At 38.7% G+C, this 15,651-nt stretch overlaps 1 protein-coding gene and 1 non-coding gene across 5 annotated transcripts in view; one reads left to right on the forward strand and one right to left on the reverse strand.

Annotated features, from left to right (window-relative positions):
• Positions 1-6,387: 6,387 nt before the first annotated feature.
• Positions 6,388-6,558, forward strand: LOC116277590 (U1 spliceosomal RNA). The gene has a single exon (XR_004187085.1). It is a non-coding gene; the product is annotated as a U1 spliceosomal RNA (small nuclear RNA).
• A 6,801-nt stretch (positions 6,559-13,359) lies between these two features.
• LSM14A (LSM14A mRNA processing body assembly factor) overlaps positions 13,360-15,651 on the reverse strand; it is a 49,879-nt gene continuing 47,587 nt past the window's right edge. For all 4 annotated transcript variants that reach the window (XM_072967251.1, XM_031672069.2, XM_006217023.4 and 1 more), the window contains one exon: positions 13,360-14,427. In XM_072967251.1, the coding sequence (XP_072823352.1) occupies positions 14,404-14,427 (24 nt within the window). In that variant the 3' untranslated portion in view covers positions 13,360-14,403. The remainder of the gene's footprint in view (positions 14,428-15,651) is intronic.

A 15,651-nucleotide genomic window follows, 5' to 3' on the forward strand; every position in this document is an offset into this window, starting at 1 on the left:
CACTTTTTGTGTCGTCTTTGCCTACTCCAAGGTCTTGAAAATATGCCCTTATTTTTTCTCAGAAATGCTTTGTAGTTTCCAGTGTAGAGGTCTTATACATCTTTCATTAGATTGCTGGGTGTCTGATTTTTTTGGTGGGTACTATTTTATTTATTTATTCATTCATTCATTCATTCATTCATTCATTCATTATTGAGTTATCAGTTTACAATATTGTGTCTGGTGGGTACTATTATAAATGGTAACATTTTAACTTTCACTTTCTGACTTGTTGCTTATACAAAGAAACAAGTGATTTTTGTAGACGTTGATGATTCACTTATTAATTGCAGCAGTTTGTAGATAGGTTTGGTTTTTATTCATATCCCACTGTGTCATGTTAAAAAATAATAGTTTTCTTTTCCCCAGTCTTTGTACCTGTATTTCTTTCTCATATCTTATTGCACTAAGTAGGATAGCCAACACAATGCTGAATAGAAGTGGTGATGACTGACACCAGTCACAAGGGGAGCTGTCAGTATTTCACCATTACATGTAATGCTTGTGTATATTTTTTGTAAATATCTTTTACTAGATTAGGAAGTTTCCATCTATTCCTAATTTCCTGAGTTTTGAACGTCTCTTCTTTCTTTTTGAAGGGCTGAAGACTGTGTGCGCACCCAGTTTGTTCATGGCAGGGTGGAGAGGATCAAATGTGAAAAGATGTCAGCCTGCTCCAGAAGGTACCCTGGGGCTCATGCCAGCAACTGTTGGGATATTGCCAGCCTTTCCACCAGCCATCTCTGTGGGCTCATCATTGCCGGGTCATCTGTAGCTGGCGGTCACAGACGTTACATGTGTTCACTAATACTTGGTTCTATACTTCCCTGCTTCCTTAAGTGAGAACAAGGTAAGTTCAAGCTGGGATAAGGCAAAAATGAGCATGTCTGACAGCTCCTTTCTATTCCTGGGAAAAGAAAAAGCAGCCATCTCCTGACGGTGCTAGGGATAGACACCAGGAGAGTGGTCTGAAGTGTGAAGACTCCGGGATTTCCAGATTTAAACCAAGTAGCAGCTGGAAGGAAAAAGGAAGCTGGCTGAGACACTTATAGGTATGTTTGGAGCTAAGTCGTGATCCAGGATGATGAAAGTTGCAGAGCAAACCCACTGACAGTCTGGAAACCAGACGTCTGACCCAGGCACACATCCAGAGAGAGGTTATAGTAAGTATGGACAGGCTTAGCATTTTTTGCTTTGCCAAGAAGCCCTTTAGATACTTGCAGAGAACAGGCCTGAGGTTCTGATCATTTACAACTACAGATAAGCCCAGTGCCAGGTGACTAGGCAGCTGGCTCCAAGGCCGCGTCCCTCTGGGAGTCAAGTCGGATCTCCGGGCTGTCTGGAGCAGCAGCAGTGCTGGACATGGCGACTCGCTGCTGAACACCAGCTTGCCACAGAACCAGAGGTGTGCAGCTGCCCTGCTAGCTCACAGTCCCGAGACTTATTTTTACATCTGTGACTCAGAGGCCTAGACCAGGACTGAGGCCTTGGAGAGAAAGAAGCCTTGGTTAGGGGTTGGCTTTTTTTTTTTTTCTTTTTGGTGGGGTAGGTAATTAGGTAATTAGGTTTATTCATTTATTCTTAGAGGAGGTATTGAGGATTGAACCCAGAACCTCATGCATGCTAAGCATGTGCTCTACCACTTGAGCTACCCCCTCCCCCAGGAGTTGGCTCTTGAGAGTTGCATGGGCCTGGCTGTTTGACACCATGATCACATCCATTTCAGAACACGGTTGCAGTGATAGAATTTCCGGTAGGACGCAGTCTCTTGAGGCTTCCGTATTAGATGCCTCCTGTAAGACATGTGATACAAATTATGTTCCTAAAAGCTCATTCTGCTTACTGCACAGAAAATGAACCAGAAACGTGCAGTATGGACAGACGGTGACCAATGAAGAGGCTATTACAGTAGCACTGGCAAGAGCTGAAGGTGCTTCACACTAGAATAGAGGCAAACAGATTTCTGGCTCAAGACGGTAAACCAGCTACAAACGTTTACCTTCTTTTCCTAGAAGACGACATTAAAATGTCAATAAATGACTAAAATGATATTTATAATATAAATGGAATTGTGCAGGGAGAAATGTGTGAAGTATTTTTCAACAAATTCTATTTTTTTGGTCTTTTTTTTTTTTAATCTTTAAAAAAATTTATTTTATTTATTTATCTTTTATTCTTTAAAAATAAATTTTTTTCCAACAAATTTTTAGACTGATTACAACAGATGGAAGTATGGTGACCCCAGGGCAGAACAGAAGATACCATACCGAGGGGTGCTATTGTGCAGAAGGAGCCATGTGCCTGAAACTCGGAAATGCTTCAGACTCTAAAGCAGCAGGTACAACAGAGGGCAAGAGTGAGAAGGAGGCTTGAAAACAGGAAAACTAATGTATGGTCTGTCTCCGCAACAAGCAGTGAACAATCTTGTTTCTCACTGCTGCAATTAGAACGACCTATAATCAGGCAACACACTCCTAGGAAAAACAAGCAAAGGAAGATTCTTCTCTGCAGGTATCTGTGGGATGTGGAAATATTGACACCTTTGAACAAGCCCTCTGGAATTCAGAGACCTCAAGGATAAAGATCACACCTTAAAGCATCTGCCAGCTGACAAATTCCGGCCAAACCCAGAGCTCCAGGGCAACTCCCATGAAAGCTAATCAAGAATTCTCAGGTATTTGAATAAAGTCTACTGCAGGAAGTTTATGACCAAGATTAACAGGATTAAGAAAGAAAATCTGAGAAACAAACTTAAGAAACACAAAAGTTTGATTTGACAGCTCTTACATCTGAGTAAGAGGGAGATCTAGTGAAAGAACTGGGTGGGTAGCATCAAATAATTATCTAAGAAGTAATAGGAGAAAGAACTAAAGGAAACATACAGATCTTTAAATCAAAAGGGTCTACAAACTGCCCAGAATAACACTGGGTTAAAACAAAAAGACCCATACCTAGAGAAATCCTTAAAATTCCTTAACACAAAGGAAAATGCAAAGCTTCCAAAGAGAAAAATCATCATCTACAATGAAAAAGAATCAAACTGGCATCAGAGTTAGCACTGCATGTTAGATAGATAAAAGGTCACAATTGAACTAAGAATTTTATATACATATATAATTTTTTAAATTTGTTTTCTTTGGGGGGTAATTAGGTTTATTTATCTATTATTATTTTTCATTATTTAACAGAGGTACTGGGGATCAAACCTATGATGTCAATGCTTGCTAAGCATGCACTCTATCACTGATCTATACCCTCCTCCCAAAATGACTTTTACATTTTTTAAAGTGTCAAATTTGAAAAAGAGGAAGATGTGATAAAGACCTTACAATCTGGCTCTGTATATTTTCAAGTGTCTTTCTTTATTACTATTTTTATTTATTTTGGGGGGTAATTGGTTTATTTACTTATTTATTTTAATGGAGGTACCAGGGACTGAACCTGGGACCTCATGCGTGCTAGGCATGCACTTAACCACTGAGCTATACCCTCCCCTAGCCCTGTATACTTTTAAAGAAAACTCCCTAAGTAAGAATTCTAGCAAATGAGAAAATGGAATACAGGGCATCCGGGAAACTGTGATCTAACCCAGGAGGGCAATAATGAGAAATCCCAGGATCATAACTGCTGAAGATCTCAAAAACAGCATGTTTGATCTTTAGCAGGATAGCAGAAGGTTACAGGACAGTAGTCTCTAGAGAAAAAGATTTCATAAACTAATCAGATAGCATGGTTAAGGGTTTGGAAAAATTTTATTATATGATAAAGGCAATAAATACAAGCAGAGAATTCAGAAACTCCAGGAAGAATGAAAAGCTGTGGGGAAAATAATCGTTCGAGGGAAAAATGATCTTAATGAGATATGAAAATTGGTGAGCTCAAGAAGAATGGAATAGATTCCAAGCAATAGAGAATGAGAAAGAAGGGAGCGGGAAGAGAGAGAGAGAACATGAACACACATGTGCAAGAGCCAATCAGAAATTCTAGGGAAACTATTGCAGACAAAAACAAAACCAAGATAATAATACATACAAACTTCAGGATAGTCATTTCCTTTTGGGTGAAGCAGAAATGCAATAGGGGAGTCATAATACATACAGGTTGTTGATAACGTTCTAGTTCTTGAGTTGTTATAGGTTCAGTTACGCATATTGTGGGTCCCATATTCTTCTGTTTATATTTAATGTAAAAGAGGAAAAACAGTTTAAAAATCAGACAAGGAAGACAAGGTCAAATCATGAGGCAAATTACAATGTAGATGATTTTAAAAACCTGATGGAATCCAAGAAAAGAAAATCCACTTAATCTTGATCATAGTAACATATATTTTTTGAAAGGTACAGTATTTATGATACTAGAACTGTAGAGAAGGCACATCACTGGGCTCTGGGCTGAAGAATTCTTATAAAATCACACCAAAATATTGTTTATGAGTTTTCAGCTTTTAAAGTCAACCAATATGTGAAAGTAAGACAATGTTTAGTGGCAGGAGGAATAAAACATTGTGTAAAAAAAGGAAATATAGACAATTTGGCTCATCCATAAATGATATTTACTTAGTTGTAATAAGTATTATGTAGCTGTAATTAAGTGTTATGATTAAGTATGTGAGGAGGATACAGAGTAAGGATGTGTGAATCTCTGTGTGTGCGGGGTTAAGACAGTAAATCTACATAAAAAGAGGCCCATGGTTGATAAACACATGGGAAAAACAAAGTAAAAAACAGTTTATACAGACTCTTCCTATTGACATATTAACAAAAGGAGGGACGTGGATATCATGTGCATACACACCATCTGGATAGGGACATGTGAAAGAATACAGATAAACTGTTCATAGTATTTGCCTTTAAGGAAGAGAAGTCAACTAACTATGCTATTTGTTTCCATTTGTGCTATGTACAGATATTATTTAACTAAAAATATAAACTTTTTTGGACCTGTCTCCTAGAGTAATGGAAATAAAAACAAAAATAAACAAATGGGACCTAATGAAACTTAAAAAGCTTTCACAAAGCCAAGGAAATCATTGACAAAACAAAAAAGACAATTTTCTGGATTTGCAAATGATGTGACTGACAAAGGATTAATTTTCAAAATATACAAAGGGCTCATATAGCTCAGTATTAAAAAAAACCAAACAACCCAATCAAAACCAGGCAGATCTAAAAAGACACATGAAAAGATGCTAAACATCATTAATTATTAGAAAAATGCAAATGAAAACTACAATGAGGTATCACATCACACTGGTCAGAATGGCTATCACCAAAAAGTCTACAAATAATGGAACTACTGGATCCTACAAATTGGAATGCTGGAGAGGGTGCAGAGAAAAGGAACCCTTCTACACTGTTGGTGGGGATGTAAACTGATGCAGCTATTATGGAGAACAGTACAGAGGTTCCTTAAAAAGCTAAAACTAGAGTTAACCATATAATCCAGCTATCCCACTCCTGGGCATATATCTGGACAAAGTCTAATTTGAAAAGATACATGCACCCCAATGTTCACAGCAGCAGTACTTATAACAGCCAAGACATGGAAACAACCTAAACAGCCATCAACAGATGAATGGATAAAGAAGATGTGATATGTATATATGTATAAAATGGAATATTACTCAGCCATAAAAAGAATGAAATAATGCCATTTGCAGCAATGTGGATGGACCTAGGGATGATTACACTAAGGGAAGTAAGTCAGAGTAACACAAATATAATATTGCTTATGTATAGAATATAAAAAAATGATACAAATGAATTTATTTACAAAACAGCAGCAGACTCACAGATAGAAAACAAACTTATGGCTACCAAAGGGGAAAGGTGGGGGAGGGATAAATTAGGAGTTTGTGATTAGAATGTTCACGCCACTATATATAAACCAGATAACCAACAAAAACCTACTGTATAGCACAGGGAACTATATTCAATATCTTTCTTATAATAACCTATAATGGAAAAGAATCTGAAAAGGAATATATATATATTTATGTGTAACAGAATGATGCTTCTGTACACCTGAAACACATTGTAAATCAACTATCCTTTAATAAAAAACAACTATTTTTTTAAAAGCGACTATTAAGTATCATAATAAAAAAGCATTTTGAAATTGAAAAAAAAAGAACACTGGAAGAAAAGCAGAAGCAAGATCATCACTTCGGTTTGGGGAATACTATGTTAGAGAAGCTACTTTAAGACCTTTACAGGCATCAAGAAGTCAGATCTAGACTCAGAAGAGATCTGTGCTGGATAAAAAGTGAATGTGAGAGTAACTCCAGGTAGTTAAGGCCGTAGGGGTTGATGCCATAGACAGTATGCAGTTTAAAAAGAGAAAAAAAGCAAATTTACCTGGCAGGGGAGATAACATGGTCACGAAGGTGGTTTTCCCAGAGTGAGGCTTATTCCATTGCACTCCGGATGTGCTGACCCCTGAGATTTCCCCAAATGTGGGACACTTGACTGCATAATTTGTGGTGGGGGGAGGTGGAGAAAAAAGTTAAAGTAGAACCTTGAGGAACACTATCCTTTTAAAATGGGGTGATTGAAAAATTAGAATTAGGCAGACAGAAGCAGCAAGTAGAGAGGGTGGGACGAAAGCCAGATGAGTATGGCAGCCAGGAAAACAGGAGTATTTTAAGAAGGAAGAAGTCGACCGTATGAAATGCTTCTGTAAAGCAAGTAAGAGAGGAAAACTGTGAAAGGTTTGCTGGAGCTCACTGGGGACCTCACCAAGAACTGCATCAGTGGTATACAGAGTAGATCAAGTGGGTTAGGAAGTAGAAGGGAGATCAGGCGTCTAGACAGTTAAAGAGTTAAGTAGGAAATGGTAGAATGTAGGATTTGTCATAATTTTCTTAAAAAAAAAAAAGAAGTCTTTGATATAATAAATGCTACATAATTACAACTACAGGCATACTTCATCTTCTTCTGCTTTGCAGACGCTGCTTTGACAAACTGAAGGTCTGTGGCAACCCTGCATCTAGCGAGTCTATTGCCGCCATTTTTCCAACAGCATTATTTTAAAACTAAGGTATGTATGTTGTCTTTAAGACGTTATTATTGTACATTTAACAGACTACAGTACACTGTAAACCTCACTTTTACATACCTAGGAAATAAAAAAGTTGACACGACTTGCTTTATTGTGATATGTTTTATCGTAGTCTGGAACTGAATCCGCAGTATCTCCAAGTTGTGCCTGTATATGTCAATATGAGTACTAACATACTAATATGCTACATAATACACTAGCAGAATAACTAAATGCAAACGCAAAGGATCCTTTATCAAAGAAGTTGAAGTTATAGGCTGAAATAACTCAATAATGTAAGTCTGGAAATGGGGAAGGTTTTGACAGGCCGTCTTTTCTCTATTTTTATAGGACAACCAGGAAAAGGCTGGATGCAGATGAGGTTGGTTTAGAGGATGTGGTGCGTGCCTGAGGCAGTTTCCATCCAATGGCTTCTGGTTCTCTTTGAAATAGATGGCAAGGCTGTTTGCTGACTACAGAGGTGATTACAGAAAAGTACTAAGTTTTGCTGGCAATGTTGAGGACCTAGTAGAGAGCAGTCATCAGATTTACAGTGGTACTAATTCTCTTCTGTGATCTCTTCTGCAGGACATAACCCTCTGGGTGAATACTGACAATGTTGGTGGTGGGGGTAGATGCTTTTATGGTCGGGGTTTCTCTAGGAAGGAGCACAAGATCAAAAGAGGAGCAAAGGAGATTAGGGTATTTGTGAGACAAATGATTGGATCATGGAGTTTAGGCTGGTTGGAGATGGCGGTAGGGAAAGCAAAAAAAGGGAGCTAATGAATCAAAAGTAGAAAGATTCCTGACCTGGAAGCTAAAAGCAGTTACTGAGCAAGGGAGTGGTTAGGTCACTGCATATACGTGTGTTTGTTTCTTGAGCAAGCCAGTTGGAAGATCAACGTGTGAGGTGTCTAATACCCATGATTCAGAGGTGATGCAGCTGAGGTTGATGGACAAGGTCCAGGTGTGTCCACAGGTTTGGGTGGGAGATGAGAAGAAATGGTCACAGGGCAAGGAACAGGAACCAGGGTGTAGGATGGATCTAGAAGAGTTAACAAAGCAGTCCTGAATGCTGTCCTTTATAAAGACTGCTTACAAGTTTGGCCTTCGACTGACATCTGGAAATCTAGACTTGAGAAGGATTTCTATCATCCTCACTACTATACCTAAATTGTTTGTACGAACAACGTGGTTTACTTGTGCTTTACTTCTGGGAGTCTGGGATTTTGGTATGTGCCAAGAAGAGGCTGCCTACGTTACCAGCCCCCGATCAAAACCCTGGGCACTCAGCCTCTAATGAGCTTCCCTGGTAGACAACATTCCACACATGTTGAAACATCTCATCGCTGGGGAATGAAGTGCATCTTTCATGACTCCACTTTCAAAGTCCCTTCTGGACGTGTGAGCCTGGCTTAGTCTAGACTTTGCCCAAGTGTCTTTTCCTTTGATAATTCTGCTTTGCATCTTTTTGCTGTAAGAAATCGTAACCATGAGTATGATTGTCCTGGGGACTCCCAACACAGATGGGTAAACCACACAGATGTTGAAGTCATTTGGAATAATATAAGTATAGAGGAAGAGAAAGGCAGGTATACTTTTTTTAAGGAGATGGGTAGTAATCAGGTCATTACAAGATCATAACCAGGTAAGTGAAGGGATTACAAAAGCCTTAAAAGAGTAAGTAGGGGTTTTACCGAGAGGGGAGGGAGCATGGACACCAAGCCTACATCCTGAACATAGGTTTGTAGGACGAGGAATACTTCAGTTCTGCCACTGGGAAGGGTGCTATGTGGAGCAGTGCCTTTAGGGGACAAAGGCTAGGCACAGAAAGGATTAACCTTGCATCTGCTCTAACACATACATCTATGCCTACATCTATAGCACCTCAGGGTTTTCTGATACTTTATTTCTAGTAACAAATAACTAGCAGTAGCACAGTGGTGTGGAGTAGCACCATAGCTGTGCACGACTATCTTTCATAGTACTCAAAGTCCTTAAGAGGTTTAAGTCAGTATTCCTTTCACCCACTCTAACTTCAGCTTCTCTTGCTGAGGAAAAAAGTGTCTGCATTATTTTAACAGCCAAAAGCTAGAAACTACCCAAATGCAGTAGAATGGATAAACTGTGGCCTATTAATACAATGGAATATTATACTGCAACAAAAATGAACACTCCACAGTCAAATGCAACAATGTGGATGAATCTCACAAACACAACGTTGAGCAAAGAAGCTAAGCACAAAAAAGTACATACTGCGTAATTCCATTTAAGAACAAAAACAAGGAAAAGCAATCTATGCTGTTAGAAGTCAGGATAGTGGTTACCCTTGAGGGGGTGGGGGCTACTGGGAGTTGTAGAGGGGCTTCTGGGTACTCTTTACATAGGTAATTATGATATGTGTGCTTTTCTGTGTGCACATTATACTTTAAAATAAAACAGTGCTACTCAATATACTAAGTGAAAAAAGCAAGTTTCACAATAGTTTATATACTATGAATCCATTTTTGTCGAAAAGCACATGTCTGTACAGAACAATGCCAGGCAAAATATATAGCCAAATGGTTTTGACTATGGTTAGCTTTGGGTAGTGGGGCTGTAGATTTTCTTTTCTTTCTTCTTTTCCCTTATTTATTTTTAAAAACCACCTTCCATACTGCCCATATCCTTTTTACAATGTATTACTTGTACAAAAACAAAACCATACCTAATTCCATTTTGTAACTGCAAACTGCAAGGTTCCAATACTCACTGAAATGCCATTAAATACTGGAATGGACAAAGGGATAACCATCATCCAACTAATCCATTAAAAAAAATTTACGAAACAATTTCAGCACAAGCAAAATCCTGAATTGCAATGTTGGGATTTGCATTCTCATCAACAATCCTGTGTGAGGCCAGCAGCAGAGGATTATCAGGATTAAGTGAGCACCAGGATTATAGAAGCACACTCCAGACATCTAGTAAACATGTTCCTGTCCCCTGTACTGGGATGACTGTAAACCATTCACTGGAATTCATTACAGTCTCGCCCTGGCCCAGGCTTCTCACACTTTCTCAAAATTGGCATTCTTTGCTCTCTTCCCTTCCACTTGTAGACTGTTCTTCGAGTTTGGAGGCAAAGGCAAGACTTTCTGGGTCATGAGCTCCTTGCTGGCCGCTCTCAGTTGTTTCTGTGCACCTAAACTATGAGTCACCCTAAGAAAGGCTTATTATTGAACTGAAATATGCTTTGGCCTCACAGAGCTGCTTTGTTTCTTTATAAACCACAATATGAACATCACTGCATTTTAAAGCATTTCCCTAAGATCAACATTCATGGTGAACCAGAATCAGACTCGGGTTGATTTTGATATGTTTGTGAGCTAAACCCCAAAACATTTTTATTAGTCAGCCAAGTTTGTTAAATATGAACCGAGCTGGAACGTAAAGGACACCCATACCACTGACTCACAGCTCGGTACCATCACTGAGAACAGAAACCACATTAGATTCAGACGCACCACGTGCTCTTGGAGCCAGATTTATAAATGTCTCAAACCACAAGCTCGCTTTTCACTAGCCCTGACTGAAAAGCAGGATAACCTCTGCTCCTCAGGAGGCTATTACCCAACAAGAGCAGTGCCTGGGACCTGGATCTTTAGCTTCCCCGTGTACGCACCAGCTGGCTGAAATGCTGCTGCTGGCCTCTACGTCTCTGATGCTCAAAGTTAACACCCTCTCTTACTTCCCTCACGTGACCAGCTCCTACTCAGGGGATACCTCTTCCAAGAAGTTGTCCCAGTGCCTCTACCTTCAGAGAACTAAAGTGGCCTGCTCTGAGCTAATCCCCGCTAGGCATCCTGAGATCCAGAGATTAATGATTCTACTTTACTTTCCTAAGTTTGATTCCCATTGTACTAATACTTGCATCTTTTAAAAACACAGTCAAAACAGGGTAAACTAAGTAAACTGGTGACATCTGAGCTCCTAAGAAACCATTCACCTTCATTACCTTATACTGTGACACTCCCCCAACTGTCACTGTTTAAACCAGTTTATAGTATCTGAATAGGGCAGGGGGATCCTGTCACACTGAACCACTGAATCCAGACAGAATTAGATCTGAACTGTTACTACAGGGCTTCACAGAAGGAGTGCCTTCTCTTTCAGGCAGACAACCAGAGACAGGGACAAGTCACATAAAAGTGAGACAGAAACAACATACACCCATTTCTTATATGCCAGGAACTGAGTCTCAATCTCCCCGTTTCCCCCTACACTGTCCTGCAGAAATGTGCCCCATCTTCCACTCAGTCCCTTCCCACTCTTCATGCCCCAGTCACAACCTGGACATGAGATTTGGAAGGATGGAGAAATGATAAAATAATCCTACATGGAAACACCACCAAGGCCCCTACAAGGAAGGGGCTAGATTTGATGAGCCAGCTGTGAAGTTTTAAATTTGTCTTTCTAAACCTGCCTGATCAGAACTACCTGTGAGACAGACCAATTCCCAGGTTCCACTACAGAATTTCAGAATCGAACTCTTCAGGTGTGAAGCGTGGGAGTTTGTACTTTGTAAATCAACTACACTTCAGTTAAATAAAAGTAAAAATAAAAATGTGCTCCTCAGCTGATTCTGATAAGAGATTTATGAACTACTGAGAGAGAACAGGAAGAAGTGGTAATTTCTACATGATAAATGACTTGCCAAGATGCTGCCAGTGCTCCTGTAAGTATGGTCCTTTCTTTTCATATACCATGTAAAGACTCCTCAGTGAAGTTTTTAAAAATTTGTTGGGGGGTGGGAGAGGGAATTATTTCCCAAATCATTGTCCTTCCAGCATTTCTCAAAGTGGAAGGGCCACTGATGCACTTTAGGCTGGATAACTGGATACGGCACTGTCCAGCATAGCACAGGACATTAACTATCCGGGCCCTTACTCTTAAATGCCAGTGTGGTCCCCCAAAACACCTGTTTTCACACTCTTGAATGCTCCCCGGATGTCAGTTCACCCCCGATTAAGAGCCATTGAGCTGAATTAATATTCGTGACCTCTTCCCCTAGCCTTCACATTAAGTTGTGCTTTTGGAGGGAGAAATGGTCTATCCAAAGATGAGTTTAGGAGGAATCAGCCCTTCCCTCTTTCCACCTGCGTGTCCACAGAGGGTACACTCTTAACCTGAGGCTGGCTTGTGCCTGCTTGGTTTAGTCTCCTCATGTCATGGATTGTAACTCAGGAGCTGTCTATACTCTAGGAGGGGGAGAAAGGGCTTTGAGTTTTACCTAAAAACCTAGGAAAAAAAAAATCCTAGGGGAAAAAAGTAAGAATTTAGTTATTTTAGGGATATAAACATGATCACAATTCCACTCTTGGATGTTAAAGATACCTTCCACTATGTTTTTCTATTGTTAAGAGAGTATCACTGTTTAAAGAGAAAGAACTTTGACGAACATTTTTTTATTGAACAGTTTTATTCTGTCTTAGAATAAAAACCTCACTTTAATATTGCAAGGTGCACTGCAGGTATGCCATGCTGCCAGTTATCACTGGGACACCAAATGCCCTAATCAGTGACCCAGAAGGCTTGGGAAATGCATGAATTCATACTTTCAAAGTAGGCAGAACTGGTATTTACAGTTTTCCTTCTTCAAATCAGCCTGGGACATCTCAAACAGTCTACGCAGGTATTGCCATAGCACTCGCTTTGATATTCAGAATGCCTCAGAAATGTGTTCAATATCATGACTTGTGGGTCCTCCAAAAGACTTTGTTCTTAACATGCAAGCAAACAGTATTAAACAAATTATCTAAACTATGGCTGCCAAGTATTGAACCTTAATAATGAAACCAAACTACAAAACATCTTCTTGTAGAGCTATACAAAAGATATAAAATTAAAATTAAAAATATCAACCACCATTAAATATTCCAATCCTCCTACAATGCAGTTTTTCTTATCTTTATCACTACTGAATATTTTAAGGAGAAAGTTAACAAAAATCAAAATAGATAAAATATTTAAATCTTTGGATTCTTTTATTCCATGGCCTTCAGAAAAACACAAAAACGGCCAGATTTTTCCCACTATAGCCTAAAATGACAAAAAGATTTACCAGTAATTTATAATTAGCAATGAACTCTATACTGAGTCATTTGTGGGTCAGAGGCCGAAGGACCAGTGTTACGTTATCCTGTAGGTTGCCAAAATAATTTCTAACGCTCTGAATCCTGAAATATAATGGAGTAAGTCAGGGTATCACAACAAACTTCCAGGCATATCAGGAAGAACAGGTTAGTTGACACTCAGTTTTATTGTCTTAAAAAAGGAGGGGAGGTACTTATTTGAAAATACAGTTAAGTACATTCTTATCTATGATTATTTACATTTGTATACTGAAAATATCTATTATTTGGATAAATCCTGTGATATGCCATTTGCTACAAAATAAAGTTCTTACAATGAGCATGAGTAATTTATCCTTTTTAGATAATGGAAGAATGTATCAAATCTTCATTTATGTTCCAAACATTAAAAAAAAAAAAAATCAAAAATCGTAAGCCTGGAAAGCTATGAAGAAAAGACCCACCCATAGCTCTCTTCCTCAGCGCATCAACTTCTGAAAGAACACAGTATGTTTGCTGACTTTAAAATGTTTATTCTTTAAAAAATTAGTTGCTTTTTATACAGCTATACAAAGTTCTTAATGTTTCTTTGGCAATGGAATATAATGGAATTTTACAACTATATAAAAAAGTTACCTTTGCCTAAGAAACAGTATTTACTGTGTATACATCGTTTACTGACAAAATTCTCTACCATCCAGCACCCTAATTAATTGACAAAATAAGCTACCTCAAAAGGGATATTACAGGATTTCCAAAAAGAAAGAAATAAACACACACACACACACATACACACACTCACACCCACACACACACCCTCCTCTGGCTCAAAACACAGTATCACGGCCCTATCTGCAGGAAACTTGCAATAATTGCCAAATACAATTTAGTGATAAGAAAAACCCTTTCAGTGATGAAAAAATACTTGTAAGTCCCACTGGAGTACTGTTTTAGTTTAACTATACATAAGAAATTACTTAGCCTTCTGCTATTCCAAATATATTTAATGCTCATTTTTTAAGATGAGCCCCCCCCACCCCCCGAAAAGTAACTGCATTGAATCTTTGAAATTAAGCAGGAAAACAACCAAAAACCCAGTGCTGGTGACAAATATACAGCAAAATCACTTCTTCATTCTTCGCACAGATTGAAACCAATTCTCAGGAACATGAAGAGCTAGAAATCCATCTACTTTCAAAGACTTGTTTGTAGACTATGCAGCAACTTTGTTGTCTTTCTAAAAAGGAAAAAGAAATTAGCTCAAGTTTCAAAGTATTGGTTTATTAGTAAGCATTTTTAATTTGTGTAAGTATATTTCCTTTAAATATACCCTCCTCTTGCTTTCATGTATAAATCCATTTTACTGATTTCCAGGACACATCTTTCGTCACTTACACATCCAGCAGTAGCTCATAATTTGTTAACTGTATTTTCCAGTTAGCAGAGGTTACAGCAGTGGTGGTGTGGGCTTGTCTTAGCAAGGCGGCTTCCCCCACCCTCGCTAAGATACAGGCACACTCCACTTTGGTTGCTGTCCTAATAATTTTTTAAAATAATGATAGAACTTAATCAAGCCTTGAACATAGTAGGTCAAACTCATCAGATACAACTGACAACATACTGTGAGACTAATAAAATCCCCAAGTCTTTGATGGTTTTACTAAGCAACAAAATATCCAGAGAGTAAAACAACATTCCTCTCCAAAGTTTCATGCCAGGACAAAGCAGTGATTTGGAAATTCATTTTAAAAAGACAACTTAAATCTAAAGTAAGTTCTAAATATCAGACTGTTGACTGGGAAATTTTTATAAAAGTAACCAGGGAAAAAGCAATAAAAATCTCAAGGGGACTCTAGTTCTCCAGGGAGATTAACTCTAAACTAAAGGCTTGTACTCAGCCATCATAGTCAAGGGCTTCTATTTTCCACAAGATTAGTTGCTACCATATACTGGATTTTTACTGCTGATTCTTAGTTGCTTAGAAATACACAGTTCCTATATTAAAGCCTTAACTATATCTGTGTATACAACACAAAATCATTTGTACAATGTTATTAAGTTAGAATATATATGGCATGGTGTAAACTGGTACAGAGAGAAATAAGCTGAGGATAATCCCACTGTCCCCCACCAATGCCAACCTTCACATGCCTTATTTATTTATTTTTTTTTTAACCTTTCAGAAAGCTGTATGGTCAATCCAGACCTTTTAGGGTCCAAAAGCTGTGGTTTTCTAAAAGGTTAAAAAAAAAAAAAGAAAGCAAAACAAAGAGGAAAAGAAGTAGAGTGAAGGCAGGAGAAGGGGGAGACAGAGGTAGCAGGAAGAAGGGAAAATAAAAGGGGGAAAGAGAGAGACAGTACCATGCTGAGTCATTTCAAATACCTCACTGTCCCTGGACCCTCTCTGAAGGAACACAGATTCAAATGGAAAGCGATCTGTCTCACTCATAGTGGCTTAACC

Source organism: Vicugna pacos, chromosome 9 (genome assembly GCF_048564905.1).
Source record: "Vicugna pacos chromosome 9, VicPac4, whole genome shotgun sequence".
NCBI lineage: Eukaryota > Metazoa > Chordata > Mammalia > Artiodactyla > Camelidae > Vicugna > Vicugna pacos.